Source organism: Colius striatus, chromosome 10, assembly GCF_028858725.1.
Source record: "Colius striatus isolate bColStr4 chromosome 10, bColStr4.1.hap1, whole genome shotgun sequence".
NCBI lineage: Eukaryota > Metazoa > Chordata > Aves > Coliiformes > Coliidae > Colius > Colius striatus.
Window position 1 is genome coordinate 10,613,682 of NC_084768.1, and position 21,152 is coordinate 10,634,833.

Consider the following 21,152-nt stretch of genomic DNA (forward strand, 5'->3'; position numbering starts at 1 on the left):
TAGTGTTTCACCCCTGCAATATATAGTCTCAACTCTAAATCTGTTGGAGGTGAAGAAGCATAGCAAATAAGGAACAGAGATGGTGTCTGGAAGGCAGAAGGACTGTGTTCATCTGTGCATAATTTCTATGGCGCAATACCTTTTACAGGAATAAATGCTGAAATCTCTTTTTTGTCCTAAAGATATAAAACTTTATGGAGTGTGAATCTTTACTTGATCACAGTAGCAGAAGAGTACTTTTTAAATATTTTTTAGCTTTGAAGAGTTTAAATTTCCAATTAAAATTAAGCTTTGTGCTAATTCTCATCAAACTCCCTATTCAGTATAACAATTTAGCAATTTTTCAGTTTCTTTTGAGGGAAGACTTTAAATTGCCTCTTCAGAGTTACTGAAAGTCACTATGGAAATTTACTCACTAAGCTGTGTGATAAATGTGCACAGTCCCCCTCATCTAAAATAAATGTGTAGCTAACTCTGATCGTTCCTCACCTTCATATGAACTCCACTTACTAGGAAAGAACCCTCACAACCATACACAATGAAGTCTAGTTTTTATAGCTCACTTTTGATTCTAGTTGTGGCCAGTACAATTCCCATAGGAGAAATATCACTAGTTAACAGTAGTACTCTTAAAAATAATGGTACTAGATTTACTATTTTTAGAAATGTTTAGTTAACTATAACTATAGTTATCTTTTTGATTGCAGTCCAAAAACGTGTACCAATCACTGTCACAAAACACACTGAAGCAATGGCAAAACATTTACATCAGATTAGTATTATTTAGTTTCAATTACAAAACTGTTTTTATCTAAATCCATGAGTTTTACTTATTTTTTTCTTATCCTAATCACACTGTGTAGGGCATAAGTGCACAAGCAGTTACGTGGTGCTTGGTTGCTGGCTAGGGTTAGACCAAAAGAATATTCCATTCATTTTCTCTGTCCTCTTTTCAGTTCCCCACCTTTCTACAGTTTTACTTAGAGTTCTTACAATGTAAGAAAAAATTATAGGAACTGTACCTCATCTGAAAGGAAAAAAATAGGAAAAAGTAAAATTAAATTTGCCAGGAGCTTCCCACTGACACTTTAACAAGCCCAGAAAGAACTTATCTGAGATTCATTATATAGCTGATGTGTTAAAAAGCAAAAAAGAAACAAGGGATATTGCACACTTTTTTACACATGTCCAGGACCAGAGTAACTTTACCAAACAAGTGTCTTTTTTTCTTTTTTTAAAGGTACATCTTCAAATGGTTCCGACTTGCAATCTGGATACACTTAGACTGTATCCCAAAAGCTGCCATTGGAATGCAAACAACTCTGAGAAGCAGATCTAGAGCTAAATCGGAGATTGTCACAGTTTCTGTGAAATTATGGGAGCTGTATACTTTTTGAGTCTCCCATGATCAAATTTAACAGTTACACAAAGGACAAAGGTGAATATTTAACAGATAAATGCAAAGAGGAGTATTAAGGCAAAGATTGGGTAAAAGCCCAGTACTGATGGTAGGCATCTCAACTGACATTTCCCACAGAGGAAGGGGTGTCAGAGACTGCATTTACCCTTACCAAATGAACAGAAGAGTGCTGATGACACTTCCTAAAAGAATTTTGCATTGATACTTACCTATCTTCATTCTCTAATATTTAAAGATGCTTTGGCTGTAATGTTGCCATCCAGGTAGAGAATGAAATACAGATGATTTTTGAAGTCACAGTTGCAGCTTAATATACGTAAATGCTGTAATATATCTAACAGTGGTGTGGAATTGCTTTCTTCCTTTCAGACCCAGCTTGTTGCACAGGACAACCATAGGATATGATTATTGTTTTACATTTTAAAAAAATCTACACAATTTCAATACAAATTGTAAATGTCTCATTTAGGAGTGTCAACGATTCAAGAACTTTGAACACATAAAAGTATTTAAAAAGTCATTATTACCTCTAAAATGTCACCTGACAGTTGTCTCCACAGAATACATAATTACAGATTTCATATAAATCTCAGTCTCCTTACTTAGTGAGCTATTACATTTCCAGATTAAGCATAAAGCATGGTTTTAATTGTCTTTTCATTAAGAAAAATTTAAAATATCTATTTTTCCCAATACTTTCAAAGTTCAATTCTGTCATCTTTACTCAAATACCACTTAACGTCTCAGTACTCTGTGAAATAAAATGTTGTTCATCAGTACTGGTAGAATAGCTGGTAGAATAGCATACCTAGTATTTAATTTTCAAAAATAATAACTTCCAACTTTCATAATATGCTGTGTGTGTTTAGAAAATAATTTAGCAGGTGTCATGAAAAAAAAATGGCCTGTTCAATGGAAATACTACTTATTTTCCTTAAAAGTGACTTCCCAAGTGAATTCAGAAATTTCAGACTTTGGTGAGAGTCAAACTCTTTAGAGTCTCTTTAGCTAACTACCGGCGAGGTGGGTTAGTACAGGTAATGCTCTGTCATCTTGCAGTCTTATAACAGATCTCAACACTGATCAGACTTAGGTGGAGTATATGGATACAACAAAGAGAGATTTGTGTCTATGAACTGCACTGAACTGCTTGTATTGATATTAGGAGGTTTGGTAACGAGTTATCAAATGTCTAGGGTGATACAAGAACACGCAAGTAGTGCAGCTCTTCCTTCTCTCCTTGTGACCATTTCTATCACTACCATCTTAAAAAGTAAAGGAACTTCTAAAGGCTCAGCTCAGCTTAACCTGAGGTCAAGTAACAGAAGGATGCTAGACAACTCTTCATCCCCAGTCATCTTTGCCTTGGAAGACAATATTAATCTTCGAATTTTGATAATGGTGATCTTCTAACAGCTCATTTCTGTCTGAAATCAGGAGCAAAACCTGAGGTCTTCCACAAGTCTCAGACTAGCTCATGGTATAAGTCAGAAGACTGACTGTTAAAGGCTCACAGAAGTTTCCTTTCCCCTCAAACTTCCTCCATACTTGGGAACATTTCTAGTAGCCAGTTGTTCTTCCTACTACATGCAATACTCCACCAACATCACACTAAATTCTCAACATCGTGATTGACCATTTGAGCTTGTCACAAACAGTAACTGCCACAATTAATTGTATTAAATATATTCATAATGCCAACACAAATATAACTTCCTTGGTTGTTTTTTTCTGGACTCAGACTCTGATCTGTGAACTGCCAAATAAGAGGGTAAAATTGGGGGGGAAACCACTGATCAAGCCTTTAAAATTAATTTGGTGCATTTTTAATGTTGTTTTTATGATTGTAGCTAAATTTTAATTTTCATGCAATCTGTGGTCAGTCTCAGTAAAAAATAAATAATCACGTGGGTTACTGAATACAGTTTGTAAATTAATTCCTCAGTGTGAAAGAAATATGTGTTATCTGGAACTACACTTGTGACAGAAGCTTCACTTCTGTGATACTCTTAGGTGGGTAAAAAAACTACTTAGATTTTGATAATCTTTAAAAAAAAAGGTCGACTAATCAAAATCTGCACATTACCAAATATTTTGTTCCACTTCTTGTGTTTGTATTGTCTTTTCTGAATGACTGCTGAGACAACAAAACAGTAATTAGAAAGTGGACATTATTTGTTCAGCCATTAAACCCCATTGAACAAGTGATCAAATGCTAGATGGTTGTACACAGTGAAAATATAACTTGCTCACTTTTCAAAAGGGTACATTCAGCTAAATATAGAGCTTAGCCTTTAGGCCACCTCTGTTATAGCTGTCTGTGCTTGATGGTGAGAATTAAAGGGCAATAGTGAAAGTGACCAGTGCTCTTCACATCTTTTAAATTTGGTGTGAAGACTAAATCCCCTTCCAGAGTCAGAGAATGTTGTGTATTAACAAGTGCTGTCACATAAGGAACAAATATAACCACAGTTTTCAATTTGCAACTCAGCTTGTTGCTTTTCCCATCTGTATTTGTTTCAGATTTGGTTTGGTAACACTACCTTTGTCTGTTCTTCAGTTTTGTCTAGTCACAAGGGGAAGAGAAAACAAAGTGAGAAAAACATAAAACCTAACAATTTAGAACAATAAAAGAGTGAGCCTGATTTATAGTTTACTGTTTATTAAATATTGGAATAATTGCTATACTTAAAGGAGCTCTGTAAATTACAGCTACATGAAGTACGGTAAATGCTATTAACTGTAATATCATAAAAAGCTGAAGGGCAAACTTTTTTTTGCGAAAAGCCAAAGTGGTTTGACTCAAGGTACAGAATCTAGAAGGCAGGGCTGAACTTTCCTGAGCTCGTCCTAATGAGGACCAATGGTGTACTTGCCTCTGCTAGAAATAGGATCCTTGTGTTAGTTGTTAAATACTTATTAACGACTAAAGCTAGCAGGAGACTTGCAAAATTCAGGCAAAGTTTTCTTCTTTTTGCTAACTCAGTAGTTAATTTGCACTGATATTAACCTTCCTTCCCCATCTACAATAGTTTGATACTCTGCAAGTGCTTTCCATCACAAAACTACAGCAATTCCTAACAGATGTCTCCGTAAGTGGAGGCAGGATTTGTCCCTCAAGAGATGCTTCTGAGTAAATAATAATATCACTGTTTTTATCTGTGAGTATAAACACTGGTTTTTGTCTCTTAATGACTGTTTCTGTTTTACTGCTACTTCCCACCAGGAAGTTGACTGCTAACATAATTAGCAGATGATTGCGTGGGGAAGGCTGAAATCTTTAACAGCTGTTTTAAGGCATTCTGTACCAAATCTTCTGTGCTGCTGAACATTTTGAGTTTTTGAACAGCATTCTCTCCAATGACACAGAGATTATGTGACCATGGTGTGCAGGCCTCCAGGAAGGAACTTACTCATTTACTTCAAAAGATATGAAGATCTACTCTTAAAGCATTTAGTGGATTACGACAAGTAATTGGGCATGCTGTATGTATCAGAATTTGGTACAAAAGATCACCTTTAATTGTGAAGTCTAGAAACTGAATGTGTAGCACTGAAAAGTTTGAGAGATTTATTTACAAAAAAAAAAAAAGATCTTAAAGCTTCAGGCATTTCTGATGCTCCAAGTGATCTGGTTTTTCAGGATAAAAGACAATATGAATCAGTTACCATTTGTTATAGAAGAGTCATTCTGAGAGTAACGCATAGTACAGCACGGAAGTTTAATTTTATAAAATAAATAATTATAATCATTGGCTGTGATAGAATGATAATCATAAAATTAAGAGAGAAACCATTTGGGAAAGAACTGCTTCAGTTCCCCATGGAATATTATAGTGTCTGCCAGATGTAAAGTAGTGTCTATCATGTTCTAGATGGAAAAATAAGAGCTTTAGCGTAGTAAGTGTATAATTAAGCAATGACTGAAGTACCAATCATTTTTACAAACTGTGCATCATGTTGTCTCAGAGGAGGAAGACTACTTTGTCTGGGGGAGTATCTAAGCTAAGACACTTAAAACTTTTCTGCACTGGAAAACTTTTCCTGCAGCAAACTACCAAAGTCTTCCTCAGACAGATAACAGCACCAAATAGTACCAACAGCACCAAAGTGTTCTTCATCTCTTCACAGTCTTCCTCCCATTCCAGTGTGTGCTAGTTTAAGTGAAATATAGAAACAATGCATTTTTGGTTCCATTGTTGCTGCAAAAATGATGCTAAACCAGAAATTAGCATGAAGCTGACAGAACTGTCTTCCTCAAAGCATTACTTCCTCTTCCTTCCATACAAATAAACTGATTTCCTCTCATCTAGAACTAGGTCCCTGTTATAAGATAAATTTAGAAGGAAGGTGAGTAGAGATATATTACAGTTTACCTACATGTAACTGTACTCCTAAACCTGCCATAAAAATGTAAAGTCAGGCCTCTTGATATGACTCATGCAGTGTTTTCGCAAATATTAATATTTTTCTTTAACCTTTCTTTTTCTAATTTAGGTGGTTTTGCAGAGTGAGAAAGGGCTTGGTGTATACATGCAGGTATATTTTTCAGGGTTTAGGGCAACTCAGATTTTCCAGCTACTATTATGCAGTCTCCCTGCAGATATGAAAACACTTTCTTAGACCATTAAGATCTTGAGCAGTTTCAATCAAAATCAAGCTGTTGAAGTAAAATCTGGGCTTCTATTTTTGGAAATTTACTTACAAATCAAGACAAATTTGACAATATTTGCTTAAGTCCTTTTGTTTTGTAGCATCTGTTATAAAGTAATAGAATGGTGGAGATTGGAAGGGACGTCTATTGCTCATCCAGCCCAACCTCCTGGCTAAAACAGGTTCCCCTCAATCAGGGCGCACAGGAACATGTCCAGGTGGGTTTGGAAACCTCCAGAGAAGGAGCCTCCACACCCTCCCTCGGCAGCCTGGGCCAGGGCTCCCTTACCCTTACACTAAAGAAGGTTTTCCTTGTGTTTAAGTGGAACTTCTTGTGTTCCAGCTTTTATGTCTTGTACAAGTTAACATGCTTTCTAAAATGAGAAGGCTAAATTGACTAAGCTATTTCTTGAAGGAATGAGAAGGATTCATTTGAAGAAGCCGTAAGAGAATTTTACTTTGAGGAAATAATAGAATTTTCATCCAAGTTGAATCTAGACTCAGATATTTTAAATCACTTGATTCAGAAATGTGTGGGCTTTTTATCCCCCTTTAGATTAACAATCTCAGGTGATTTCCAAAAGGAAAGGCAAAGAGAGAGCTTTGCTTACTAATTCACACTGTGACAAATGTTAAAGTGCCTTCTGAGATTTACAGTAGGGAGTTGTTCCTTGAAAGTCACTAGTCAACATGACAGCCAGGAGTATACAATTGTCCAAGTGATGTGTGGAGGTGTTCCATATTATCTGAATCTCTTTCTTTTCCAGATAGATGGTAATGTGCATTTATGCAGTAACCACACCAGAAGAGAAAGCTGATTTTACTTTGATCCTTTAAGTATCCAATGTAAAAACAATTATTGCACAAAAGTAACCTTTAGCTCTATAATTTCATCATGAAAGTATATACTGTAGCAAAGTTACTGGGTTTTTCATCTCAATAAAGTAGCAATACTTAAAAAGTATTTATAATGCAAGTTCATTTGTCGTGTTGCATATAAACAGAAAGGAAAAAAAGTACAGAAGTGGAAAATGTAAATTTTTGTTCCATAACTGTGAAATTGTAAACAGTTATTGCAACAGCATATAGAAAAATTATAAAATCAGATGCTTTGAGAAGCGGGGGTTGGAAAATATATTGGGTTTCTATGTTGATTTTTTGTTCTTTCCATGTTATTGGTTGTATGTGATTTTTAAGCAGCACACTAATTGATTGGTCCTAGAACACGTTAGCTCCCTAATGCAAAACTTAAGCAGGCAGTAAGTAGAACGAAACAGTAGTATAAAATAGACATTTATGATTGTCAAATGACTTGTTCAAATGACAGGCTGTAGTAACTCAACAGGTCAATGCTGGAATGTGTACTTCCATGGTCTCTTAATTAATCTTGCTAGAAATAGTCAGCATTGGTAAAATTTACCATGGTGTGCACGGTTCAAAGAAAGCCCAACATACCACTTAATCTTACCTAAACCCAGGCAGACTTAAACTGTAAAAGGTATAGAAAAACAAAAAAGACTCTATACATCTATATGAACCAAAAAATACTCTAACTTTTTGTAAAGTTAAAAAAATGAACCTCTCTCTGCATATTTTAAAAGCATCCATATGTTTGTTTCTCTTTCTTTTTCTCTAAAATAATGTGGGGAAATAATTATTCAAATTAACCAAGTTCTTAATCAGCAAGGTTTTTTTTCTTTTTCCTTTTCTTAGAGACTCACGGACAAAACACACTTAAAAGGGTTATACTCTCTATTTCAGGAATGAAGGCACAGAGCATGAACAATTCTGTGCTTTAAAAATGGATCTCCCTGCCACACAGTCCACCACATGTGCATAATCTGCATGTGTAGGAAATACAGGAGACCAGAAAGAGACAAATGGGAGAAGCATTATGTAATGTTAAAGCGTAGAGGTTACCTTCACAATGAAATGATTTTGACCCTCTGGCAACATCTTTAGGTAAATTAAACTTGCCCAGGCACAGACATTAAATGGCACAAAAAAGCCTACATATGTGTCACAAAACTGTTTCAGCTTCCCTGATTGGATGACCACCTGCAACTTGTCTGCTGGTAGTTTTCCCTCAGACACTCAAGCTGCCAAATCATTCCTGGGCTCTGCACTAAAACAAACACAGCTTTTTATATATTTTATAAGGTTTTAAACAATGGACTACACATCCTCACATAAATGGTTTAAGAAATGTGAGATAAATTGAGCTCTGCAGGATACCCGAGCACTGAATTTATATGACCTCACTAAAAAAGCATTGATACTGAGGGAATGTAAATGCTTCTTTTAACTCAGTTTTTTCTTTGCATCTCTAGTGACCCATGGTTTGGCTACTTTGAAGTACCTGGTCACTATGTATACTCACAAGGAAACATAATTTGTAAATAACCTCTTCATTTTACCTTCTAAAGCTTATATGGGAACCTAAAATAAACATCCCCTTTTCTCCCCTCCTCTGAAGCAAATTATTTAGGAGCTTTTAAACATGTCAGGTCTTCACTAGGGAGGATATTTTGAACTTGTATTTGTGTTGCTCTTCAACACAGCTGGTGAGACCTAAGGACTGATGATAAGCAGGTTTATGAAACTTTAGTACATGATTTCCTGTTACAATCACAATTCAGTGAAACCTCATTGAACTTACTGTTGAATGACTTGTGTTAATCACCAGCCTCCCTCTATTTCTGCAACCTTCCCCAGCAGCCAAAGTGAAAGACAAATTGCATTATTATGGTCAAGAAACATCTCAGAATAGCCATCAAATAAGAATTGTTTCTGTCAGTTTCAGATACTTCAATAATGACAGCAAAATCTGAAATTCACAATGGGATATTAGCGATATTTACAAAACCAGTGAAAAAGTCAATGACTCAGTCTCCTCTGTACTCTAAGCCCAGTTACGGGGCTATTCAGACCACCAGAAAAAAAAACAACTTGGCACACTACCCTACCTGCCATAGAAATCAGCTGCTTGACATAACACACACACACTCTGTAGCTACTTGGCCTGATGTTTTACATGCTGGACTGAGGAAGCTTTTCAGATTGATCCAGGAAATAAATACTTTATATTGTGACAGGAAAATAGGTGAGTTATGTCTCTGAGTAAATGAATACTTAAATATTCCACATAAATTGTGAGTACTCAAGCTTCATCTCCACAGTTTTCAAAGGGAACTAGATCCTTTGAAAAACTAGCCCTTCAGAAACCAAACCCAGTTTTAACATTCAAATTTCTTTTCAAGGAAAAAATCACTCAGCAACTTCAAGAATGTTAATTATTAAAACCAGTTTATTTACTGAACAAATGCATTTGCCAAAGATTTACCATGTTGTTCTGCACGCAGCAGTTTCTTCGATGAAAAAGAATATGCAAGCCAATTTGGCGGTTTGTGGAATATTACAGCCCAGAACCCATCTGTTACTTCAAGCCAACTGCTTCAGTAACAAGGTTGGTTAGGAATCTATGTAAGTAGAATTCTTTTTCTGGGAGAGAAATGCAAAAGCAGTGAGATAGATTTTACTGTATTGGAGAAGTATAGGTAAGAAATGGAAGTTCCACCATAGGAGAAAGTCTTTGAGAAAAAAATGAACACTAGAAAACTATCTCCAAACAGGTACAGATCTAAGAATAAAATTACTGAATCAGAGTCGTGTTACATTCAGCTAAGTGTTAGAGCAAGTGCGAGTTTTACAATGACCAGGATCATTTAAAGGAAATAGCTGATTGAACTCTCCTAAAGAAATATAACCAATTAGGTTTCAAAATTGGGTACTATGTTTATGTCAGAAACATATTTTTCAGCAAAAAAGAGGAGGGGCCTATATCATTTCAATCATAATTATTATTAAATACTACCATATGACTTACTGGCAAATTTTGCTATCAAAACTGTGATTTTGTGACACAGAATCCAGGGTTGTTTGCAGCAGATGAGAGAAGTAATTCCATCTCCCCTCCATTTCGAAGAATAAACAAGCATCTGAAAACACAGAGATGGAACATATGCCTCCCAGCCAGCAAAAAGTGAGCATCTTTCCAGAAAGGGCAGAATGGAAGGAAAAAAGAAGAGACCTTAAGGATGAACAGACTGGGAAGATCAAAAAAGAAATGGGGCTGAGACAAAAGACAAAGAGTTCAGCTAGTAGTAGACTTGAAGTTCACAGACCACACAGATGGAAAACACTTGATATGTCAGACTGCCAGAGTTGAAAGCAATTGGAATTAAGAAGTTGCAATGAAAGGGAGATACACCAAAAATTATTTCCAGTATCTCAGTCAAGGGCCAATAACCTCCTAAAATTAACTACCTTGATCGCTTGCTACTGTGTAGCCATGCCACAAAGCTCTTTCAACTGCATTCTAGTGTTCAGATAGTCCATTCATAACTAATGTCCATTCAGATGAAGGGGTTAAAAGCAAAACCTATGTCAATATCCATATTGCCCACTCATTAGACTAGAATACAAAAGTTGTGCTTCACCAAAAACAAACTCAAACCACTTATCTTAGAAGTACAAAGAAAAGACAAAAAAGCAACCTCTTAAAAATGAGACAGACTTGTGTAATACTGAACATTACTTATAAGCAGCTGATCTTCAGGTCCTCACAGGTCTGCAGTCTTTTTCATTATATATTTCCTGAAAGTATGTCCAAAATTCTAAATGTTCCATTTGGCAATATTTCTATGCAGAATATGTATGTTTTCCCTTTAATGGATAGAGGCAAAATACCAGCATCATGGGACTGGATTAATATTTCTGTATTAAAAGTGATAGTCTCCAGTACAGAAGAACAAGAATCTGGACAGAACCGTGTTCTAAGGCAGATAAACAAAAGGCAAGAATTTTTAAGAATGGACTTTGTTCAGTTTCTGGAAAGCTAATATCAAAAGAGACTGCTATGGTAACTTGCAGAGCTGGAGGAGAGAGTGCTGCTACCACAGTCTCATGTAAAGCACAACCCCAATTGCATTGTGGGGAGACAACTGCACAGCCTTCCTGCAACTGTGTAGCTCTGTCCAGCACAAGACAATACTTGAAGATCTAGAAAGCCAGTTTCACTAGCCCTTTTCAATCCTGGGTTCGTATTTTGTATTTCAGATGTGCCAGAGATCTTTCCTGTAATGCTTGTATAAATATTAATGAAAACATTAAAAATAGTGGTCCTTTGCTATAATTTTCCAACAGTAACCATGCTCTATAATACTGTTATGCTATAACTACTATCAGTATTTTTTTAAGGATTATTTACTTTCATATTGTTTAGCAAACATAGACCTGAAATAGACATGTCCATAGCTAAATGCATGCCATAGTTGGTGCAGTTGCTTATATGCTGTTTCCTCTTTGAGACCAGATCATGCTTCTTCCATAAAAGGTAACTTCATAAAGTTCAAGTCAAACAACTGGAATCAGGGAAGTGCTCAACAGAAGTTTAAACTACAGCTGGAAAAAAGTGTTAAGCTATAGAGTGATCCAAAAAGGTATACAGAGAATACTTCATTAGCCATCAAAACCCTAGCTGAATAAAGAAAGTTGATAAAATAAGAAAGGTTGTGAGGTTTTTTTCTATTCCAGTAGAAAACAAAATGTAGGTATAAGATGCTAAGGTCTACATTTCCTAAAATCTGAAGGAATACTGTGATCAGAAGTTATGAATATACTATTGGTTTCATTTTTTTTTAAACTGTGAAACCATGCTTTGACAAACATGTTCTTTTCACTCTCCATTATGCAGTTACAATGCTATCATTTCCAACTAACAGCATTTGTTTTTTGTGCCTATCTTAGGATGTCATTCACCATTTCATGACTGACTGAACAAACATCATTTGTTTAATTGCTTCAACGTATAGCATATTCTCAGAAAGCAAAGGTAATAATTGCTTACATATCTGCACGATCTGGTGATGAGCAGTCGATGAAAATCTATCTTTCCTGAGGAAAGCAGCTAGAATCCGAACGATGCAGACAAGCATTAAAATCAAAGTTTCTGACTGATGAGTTAAATGCTCATTCTAACAATGTAAATATATTGAATTTAAATCGACCTAAGCTGCCGTTATACATTGCCAGATTATTTTGCCTTTCTGTCATCTTAACACAATAAATTGTTACTACAAAGTGCACCTCATAGTTTTGCTAGACAGGATCATCTAATAGCCTATTGACACACCAGGTTGTACGGTCAAATAGAGCAGCATGATGCTGTTGGTGCTCGTGAACGCTGGTCATTTAGCCTTTTGAAATTAAACACACATTCCTGGTTTGTTTGTTTTCATATAAGGTGAGGAATTGTTTTCTTTTAAAGGCATTATCTGGCATGAGACAAATATCTTTTATCATCAGTTTGTAACTAAAGGTGCTGACAGTCCTTGAAATCATTCATAAAGGAATAAATTCAGGGTAGATACATCCAAGCCTGGGATCCTGGCATCAAAAGAAGCTTCATGTAAAGAAGCACGCAGAGTGAGCAATAAAAACACACCGTGACTCCGGCAGACAGCCTTTCGACAAGCGGCAAAAGCCTGTTTTGTCCGAGGTTCCCCTCTCAGCGCGCGTTAGCAGCCGGTGCTGGTACTGTACCTGTGCTACTCTTCCTCTCGCCGTAGCCGTAGGGAAGAGAAAGGGACTGCCCTTCCGCAGAGGCGGCGGTGCCCCGAAGGCTGCGGGACAACCATCCATCGCCTCGGTACGGGGCGCCGGCCGCGACTCGCCGCCGGCAGCGGAGCGAGGTGGGCACCGCAGCCCCTCGGGCACCGCAGCCCCTCGGCCGCCGCCGCCGCGTCCCTTTCCCAGCAAAGTTTCTCCGCGGGACCGGAGGCTGCGGGCGGCGCGTGCCGCCTCAGCGCGCCCGCCGCCACCACGGCCCGCGCGGGGCCCGCGCCGCCCCTCACCGCGGGCTGTCACCGCGGCCCCCCGCGCCCGCGCGCTCACCTGTCGTCACTCTGCCAGCCCTGGTCGCCCAGCAGCAAATCCCGAAACCGGTATCGCGGCGGGAGCGGGGGCACCTCGCTGTCCAGGTCCACCATCCCGCCGCCGCTCCCCTGCAGAGAGGCAGCCACCCTCCAAAACGGAAAAGCCCGGCGAGGAAGGGGGCGGCGGGGCGGGGGGCGGGGGCAGGCAGAGACGCGGAGCAGGTTTGGCCCCGGGCGAGCGCGGGGGCTGCGCGCACAAAGGCGGACGGAACGCTGCGGCTGAGGAGAGCCGGGGGCGCGAGCTGACGGAGCCGGGGTTGAAAGTCCCGCCCGGTGGAAAGTTCCTCGGCGCGGGGGTAGGCGGGGGAGGGCGCGCGGTTCTCGGGCTGCCAGGACGGCGCGCGCGCCCTCCCGCACTCCCCAGGCACGCGCGCGCACCGCCCGCCGCGATTGACAACAAAGAGCTGTCCACCGCCATGCAAATGTGGTTTGGAGCCGCCGCGGACGGGTGAGCCAATGGGAGGAGAGCTCATTAGCATACTCCAGTGACGGCGCGGGAACCTCCGTCTGCTGGCCAATGGGAGCTCCCTCGTTAGCCTACAGGGTAAGGGGCTTCTGGCACCGCCCTGCGGCGGGTGTGGGCGCCGGGCGGGCGCCGCCTTGCTCCGGCGGGCCGGGCGGAGGGAACGGTGGGCTTGGCTGGGGGCTCCGTGGGACCGGGACCGTGCGGTAGTTGCCTTGAGCTCACAGAACGGCCCGTGGCTGGAGGAGCCGCCTTCTGCTCTGAGCTCCGGCCCTAGCCCCTTCTTTGAGGGCGCTCATGGGGCTCCCTCACAAGCTTACCTCCTGCAGTCAGCAGCTTCCCCTTGTGCCACCTGTGATTTCCTTAGAAGTATATTTCTTTAGACTTCAAAGTGTGAAAAAAGGTGTTTAATCTTACAGGCATACTTGGGTCATTCATAACTTTGCCTCGTGTTTACCTTTAGTCAGTGAGCTTTAGGTAGTTAATGACACAGATCTCATCCTGGTTCATGCCAACTTGTCTGCAATCTCAGGTGCAAATGTAAAAGCATCAGTCAATTTCTACTTCTAGTTAATTCCAGGGGTGTTGGATGCACCTGGAGTGGTGGCACAGGTCCCATAAAAAATATGAGGGAGTTGAATTGTTTTAATGGTTGAAGTTTGTAAGCAGTGCCTGAAAGTGGGAGATGCTCTAGAAAGTATTTGAATTTCCTATGTGACAGATAAAGTGTGTGTTATCAATACGATGGCTTGTTGGAATTCAGTGTTGCCAAACTGAAATAGACAATAATAGCTTTTAGATTTGCTCTTAAAGGTCAATTGTGACCTAGACTAGCTGCCATGTTTGGCATCTAATATCCCAGTCCTGCTAAACAGAAATATTTACTGTATTTATGGAGCTTATAATGATTTGCCATCCCAGATTAAGTCTTCAGCTGAACTATTCAGTTGTAGAATTCCTTTCCCAGAATGGAGTCATGCACAGTCTTAATATTGGTGCAGTTTTTAGGTTTAGATTTTGCTGGATGGGGGCTAAGTGATAAATGAGAAGTTGCTTTCTAAATGTGGCTGAAATACTATCTATTTAATTAAGTGCATGCATTCATACTGTGTATTAAAGAGTGAACCTTCTATTTTCCATTCAGTTGGATTTCTGTGTAGAAGGTGAGCTACTTAAAAGCTGATATGGTACATACAGTATCGGCTTATGTGTGACAGCCCAGAGTGTATCACATAATAATGTGCCCTGCTGAGAATCCAGCTCTGAGCTTCATGCTGCAATGGAAAGATTTCTACAGGTAACCAACAGGTAGTCTAATTCAGGACTTGGATTATCTCTGCTGTTGTTACTGACAATGCATCTTTCCTTGCTTCTTTAGCACAGAGTTCTTAAGCATAGCTTCCCTGATTGCTGTTTCTTTAGAAACATGTAGTAGTATATCTCAGATCCTGGAAAATGCTGGGATCACTGGGGTATGATACTCACCCTTTTTCACAGCTTGCTGCATACAGCATTTACAATATGTACTTCTCAGGCTTATTAGAGGAAGCAAAACAGATGCTCAGGTGTGGCAAGAGTTCAAAGGTAACTCAGGCTTTGCTTTGGCTGATGTGGGAAATAAAATAGTTAATTACCCTGCTGTCACACTCCTGCTATTTTACTATGGTGCATTCTGAGGTCAGAGCTCTCTTAAAAATCTAATATTCTAAAAAAACCCAATAAAACAGAGTTCAGGATTTTTCTTGTTTAGAAGATGTGTTTTGTGTAATCATTGTTTTTCTTTCTCAGCTGCTTTTCCAGTTGAACAGGCTGTCTCTTGTAAGAAAACATTGTTTCCTCTCTCTGTCTGGGTGTCTCTTTATGTGCCAAAACTTGAGGTGGGGTGTTGCCTGTATGTTATAATGATTGATTATAAAAGTAAAGTAGTTAGGCTAAGTGTGGCACTTTTCTGAAGTCTCTGAGTCATAGATTGGTTGGGAAATTAATGGTCTTTCTACTGTATCTTCTATCAGCCTCATTAATTTTTCCACCTTAATTGATTAATTTAACATTTGTTTTCATACTTGAGGAGCTAAGTAGCACTAGAAGCTTTTGCCCATTTTCTACCCCGGAAATGCATTTCAGAATGGTAATAGCTGACTGGTAAACTGTTGAGCACAGCTAATAGAAATCTAACTCATAACTGAGACTATAATCATGCACTTTATACAGAAGCTTAGTGTTGTGCTCATAAGTAATATAAACTCTTTGCAATATAAAATTAGCTATGTTTTTGTGTGTCTGACAGTATGAGGCATAGTCACTCTGAAAAGCTTGAAATATATAAAAGTGTATAGTGATGGGATTTTAGTTAGCTAAATCTAATATTTTGATTAGCAACCCAAAACACCTGGGAAACATGTGCCTTCAGGCTAAGGCGACACTGAGTCATCTCTTGGAGACAGATACTGCTACATATGAACCTTTATACTGGGTCATTATGCTCAAGCCAGGCCTTCCTTCTGCTGTGTTTTTGTGTAAAGAAAAGCTGTGAGCCCCACTCAGTTCTCTCAAGTAACAAACGTAGGTTTGTACTCTCAGGACGATTCTTGCCCCGAGAAGTGTCAGAAGCATCTGTGGCTCTGATTTTGGAACTGAAAGTAGACTTTAATGAATCTCAAATTTAGAGTTCCTTTTTAGGTTGGTTATATTTTTGATGGTGTATAGGTAAAATAGGCTGGCACAATGCAAATGGCTTCTGGGCTTTTTAAACAGTTGCTCTATGAATGTAGAGATACATGGGTTATTTGTAATGTTCTAAATCCAAGATATTCTGCCCCTTTAAATCTGAATTATGCATCCAACTGTTAATACAGTAAGTCAGATTATCAGTGTTTGTGATGCTTTCCTCAGAAAGCTTGTAAGATTTTCTTTATTATTAATCAGTTCAATTATTGACACTCACTCAGACATTCTATATTTTTGGTATGGATACCTAAAACGATTCAGGAAAATCAAAGTCAAACCTGACTGCAAGGAGTTAGAGAAGATAAACTGGTGAATTTCACTCCCTTGAAGTGTTGATGGTCCTCTGCATTGTGGTGCTGAAATAGACCTGCCAGACATAGTTTTCACTCCTCTTTCCTCCATTGCTTTTCAATTGTATATCATGACTCAGAGAGTTGAAGTCCCTGACTAATAAGTTTATCATCCTAACTATTGTATTTGTTCTCTTAAATAATATTATGAGATTGTGGTTGGGGTAAGAAAGAACACTGGTAAAGATAAACCATTAAAACAGACAATGAAGAAAGATGATGCATTTATGAAGCAAATGCACATTAAATCCTTTTAAGCAGTTCTGAAATGTGAGCAACTTGTACTTACTGCCCTTTCGAGGAAGATAGTCTAATATTGTCTGAATAGGATTCAGTTAACTCCCTAAGCAGACATACACAGGACACTTAAGTAAGGAGTAGTCTGGTTGCAGTGTAAGTAGAAATGCTGTCTTTGCAAAGAATAGCTTTGTGCTATTTGTCAGTGCAGGTAAAGTGTTTGGCAGACTGAAAACCTATTTTTGAATCAGTTTAATGAAACTCAAGTTCATTTTGAGGCTTTTCTTCCCAAGTGCTCACTTTTTTCTTCTTTTCCTCCATAATTAAGAAGTAGCTAGATGATTATGTTGCTAATGAGAACTTTTGTAACTCTCACATTTCTGCAAGTTGATCAGTTCTCACTTGAGTGTCTGTGTAGGTTAGGACTAGAACTGGGGACTACAGTACTAATAGCATTGGAAAACACACAAGATGTTTCCACAGCTCTGATTCTTACAATACAACCTGGGAGAGAGAGGAGTCTGAGTATTACCACAGCATAAATAATAATTATGTTGACCAATAAGTTTCTGCAGTGTTTCTCCTGAAATGCTGTTGTCACTTTTTTGCTACGTACCTGGCTTTTGTGCTGGGCTAGTAACAGGGTTCCTTGATGATAATTTTAATTGTTCTTTAAGAAAACATAGCCATTGGGGCAATACTACTAGTACTACATAATGAAACTTGAAAAAAAAAAGACAATCATCATTTTCTACAGCACAAGCTCCAGGCTGCTCAATTTGGGTTTTTTTTTACTTCCAAAAGAACTACTTATCTCTAAACAAGTCTTGCTATTCTTCCATACCTTTTAAATCTTTAATGATCTTATCCACTTTTTGCTGTGTATTTTGACCGTCTCTTAATTTTACTGTCTGATACATCTTCCAGAGTACAATGCTGCAATGTTCACAATTGTTTAAACTTCAGGGAAAAAGTATTCTCAGAGTCCTCCTATCTTTCCACTTGGTTCCTATTTTTTAAATGTCTGTGCAGTAGCAGACTGTTCTGCTGGCACAAAAGATTTGATAGCTATTCAGGAACAGTAACAGACTGAAATAGCCCAAAGTGAGAACAGAGTTTTAAGGTCACTGCAAAGCTGGAAAGCTAGGGCAGAAGGAGAAATGTAAGGAATTTCCAATTTGGTAATTCCTTTGAAAGGATTAAAAGAAAAAAGGAGGAGATTGTTTGAGGGTTTTTGTCGTGTCTAATTCAATTGAAATCTTGGTAGGTAGCAGGCATGTTTGCTATAGCCTGGTGAACATGACTGTACTGCAAGCATTGATTCTCAAAGCCGTTTCAGACACAGGGCACAGAATGACCTGATCTTTGTGTTCTTATATGCTAAACCATCATAGCACAGATCGAAGAAGGAACAGTATCCAATTCAGTGCTACCCATGATCCTGGGGCACCACAATCCTCTGACATCTGTGGTGACCTGGAAAGAAACTATAGGAACAGGAGGAATAGCAACACTGCAGCAGGGGAGAGAGAGCTGTTAGGAAACGGTTATAACCTCAGAATTGCCTTCCAATAAGTCTCCACTTGGCTGTGAGTAGGAGGACTTTGTTTAAAACTAGAGATACTGACAGCTGCTTTTATATAGGAGAGCTTTTTTTTTTTTTTTTTTTTTTTGCAAAGAACACCTTTTCAAGTAATTTTCACTTCACTTTTGATACAGAGCACCAAGGCAGGAGAACAAGATGGTACTTAAACAAGAGTCATCAGAAGCGTGGTACAAAATACTTTTAGAATTGGACACGATATGTCTCCTGCCATTGCTGCAAAATCCTGTCTGAACACACTCTGTTATCAAATTTGCACTAGAAGAAGCTTGAAGGAATATTCAAAGAATACCTAGTATCATGTTTCTGTTAGCAAGGATGCTCATGTGGCCCATCCTTGGTAAAATGGCCTGAACAACAGCAGCTGTTCAGATAAGATGGTCAGTTCAAGCATCCAAAACTGAGAGTGCACATGCTACAGCTGAGGCAATGACCACCATCAGCCAGATTAAATAATAACCAGGGGGTGGGTTAGTTTTGAAACTAGGGAAGTGCTGATTTGCAAAGAAATGTAAGGGACAAACAAAACTTTGTAACAGCAGGGAGAGCAGTGGGAACAGAGCAAGCACTCAAAACCAGAGGAGTTGGGTTTTGACACTGTTGTATGTCATCCACTGGCATTAAAAGCCCTGTCTGGGTCAGGCAAAGCATCATCCATCTCTGACTGTGCCAGCAGCCTGCATCTATCTCAGGAAGTGACAGGGCAAGTTGCAACAGGCAGGAATTTGCAGCTGGGTGTGCATCTATGACCTTGTGTTGCACTTTCTCCCAAGCGTGTGCAGTAGCTGGTTAGAAGGGACACATTAAGCACCCACATCTCTTACAGAAGCTACATGTGAAAGGGGTCCTGTGTGTGTATAACCTCCGGCGGGCGGATGGTGCAAAACTCTATGTGCATGATTAGGATTTTGGGGGATTAGAGACAAAAGGTCATTTAGAATTTTTTTAGGTTTTTATTGCAATTTGTGTATTAATAACAGTTTTATCTGTTGCATTGCCCATACTGAACCTGATTGTGTATTTCACTGATTGCCACTTAATTCTGTGCTATTAATAAAACTTTACAGCAGTTTGAGTGTGATTCAGTTTAAAGTGAACTGTGCAGTTTTTTCCTTGTCACTATTAGATTGTAATTGTAGATATTGCATGATGTGCAATGTCATTAAGAGTTAGAGAAGTTGTCTGCCAGTGGGAGAAGAGACAATTGTTGACACTGAAAAGATAATCTCATTATTAATATAGTGGGATAGGACCCTTTTGTGAAGGTTTTTGGGCAAAACAGTGACTGATTCTAGAATTTTTAAGGCTCTAATGATATCATTAAACTCAAGTGTGACAGCAAGCATGCTGTTAGAATATGCTGAAATTATACTGGTGAGAGATGCTTTTTCAGCAGTGACTAATTAAGCTCCTATCACTAGGCATCACTAGTACTGGAACATACTGACTTCTTCAGGTTTGTCTTCCTGACACAAAATGGCTTCCAAACAGTGTTCTCAAAATTAATAAATTCTGTACACTCTGAATGTTGATGTTAAGCCCCCACATTTAGTTGGGAATTAATGAAGTCTGAGTAACTTGATCTGACTTCATAACTGACTCTGTGTTGGAGTTTTGGACAAGATAACTTTCTGAGATTGTTTCCAACCTGAAGTTGTCTATGATCCTATGTCATGGCACACAGTTTTGCTAGTACAGGGAGTATGAAGTGATATTTTGTCTGTCTGTCTGTGCCCACAGCAGTAGTTGAGTGCGATCTCATAATTTCTCAAAGCAATAGCTCTGTTTCTGTAGGTAACATCCAGATGCCTTTGGTTGCATAACTACTTGGATCTTTCCATCTTTCTTATCAATAAGAGGTAAGGGTAGTCTAGAGATCATTTTTTCAGCCTTCCTTAGAAGTCCTCAGACATGGTTTGCATATCCACCCTGTTTTGTTAGAGCCTGAAGATGACTTAAGTTGTTCAGATATGAGTAAAGACATAAGTTTTCAATCAAGTGATAGCCCATGGAAGAGGAGAGGAAAGGAAGAAAGATTAAGTTCCTGATTTTATTTTCATGTGATTAGGATAAGTTTAATCAGTGACTTCAGATCACAAGCACAACACTTGAAAGATCTGAGTCTGGTCCCTTGTGTTGTGATCAAAGATGGTTTCTTTGTATAGAGCTGCATTATGCCTATGCAAAGACTACTTCAAAGCCTCACTTAGGCAAGTCTTCTAATTTTCGTCTTAAATTTATTCACAGGAAGTTTTCACCTATCTGCTCCTGTGTGCTGATGTTATCTTTAACTTAAATGGCTTCAATATTGCCTGTATTCATAGAGAGCAGTCAGGAAATTTGTGGTACATTTTTTATTCGGTTCCAGTTTTGGTTCAGCTGTAGCCAAAAATATCTTTGCCTGTGTTTCAAGCCAATAAAGATTTGCCAAATGATATAATAACCCAAAAGCAATTTGACAAAACCTGAACCGCTTTGAGCTTTATGACATCAGATGTAATAAGATTTAAAGCTGGAGAAATTCCAGAACTCATGCCTTCAGCATGGATTTTTACAGCTAATTGGTTTGAGCCATTGCCTCTGGGTTGGAATCAGAGTCCCTCCTAGCCCTCAGCCTCAATGTTTTTTTCCCACTATCTGAATTTCCTGCAGTGGTTAAAGATTGCAAAGCAGCAGTGTCACCACTACATTTGAAAAGCAGTTA

General features: G+C 38.9%; 1 protein-coding gene across 4 annotated transcripts in view; it reads right to left on the reverse strand.

Annotated features, from left to right (window-relative positions):
* Positions 1-13,145, reverse strand: part of KCNT2 (potassium sodium-activated channel subfamily T member 2) — a 122,172-nt gene extending 109,027 nt beyond the window's left edge. For all 4 annotated transcript variants that reach the window (XM_062003506.1, XM_062003505.1, XM_062003504.1 and 1 more), the window contains exon 1: positions 13,028-13,145. In XM_062003506.1, the coding sequence (XP_061859490.1) occupies positions 13,028-13,122 (95 nt within the window). In that variant the 5' untranslated portion in view covers positions 13,123-13,145. The remainder of the gene's footprint in view (positions 1-13,027) is intronic.
* Between the last annotated feature and the right edge of the window lie 8,007 nt (positions 13,146-21,152).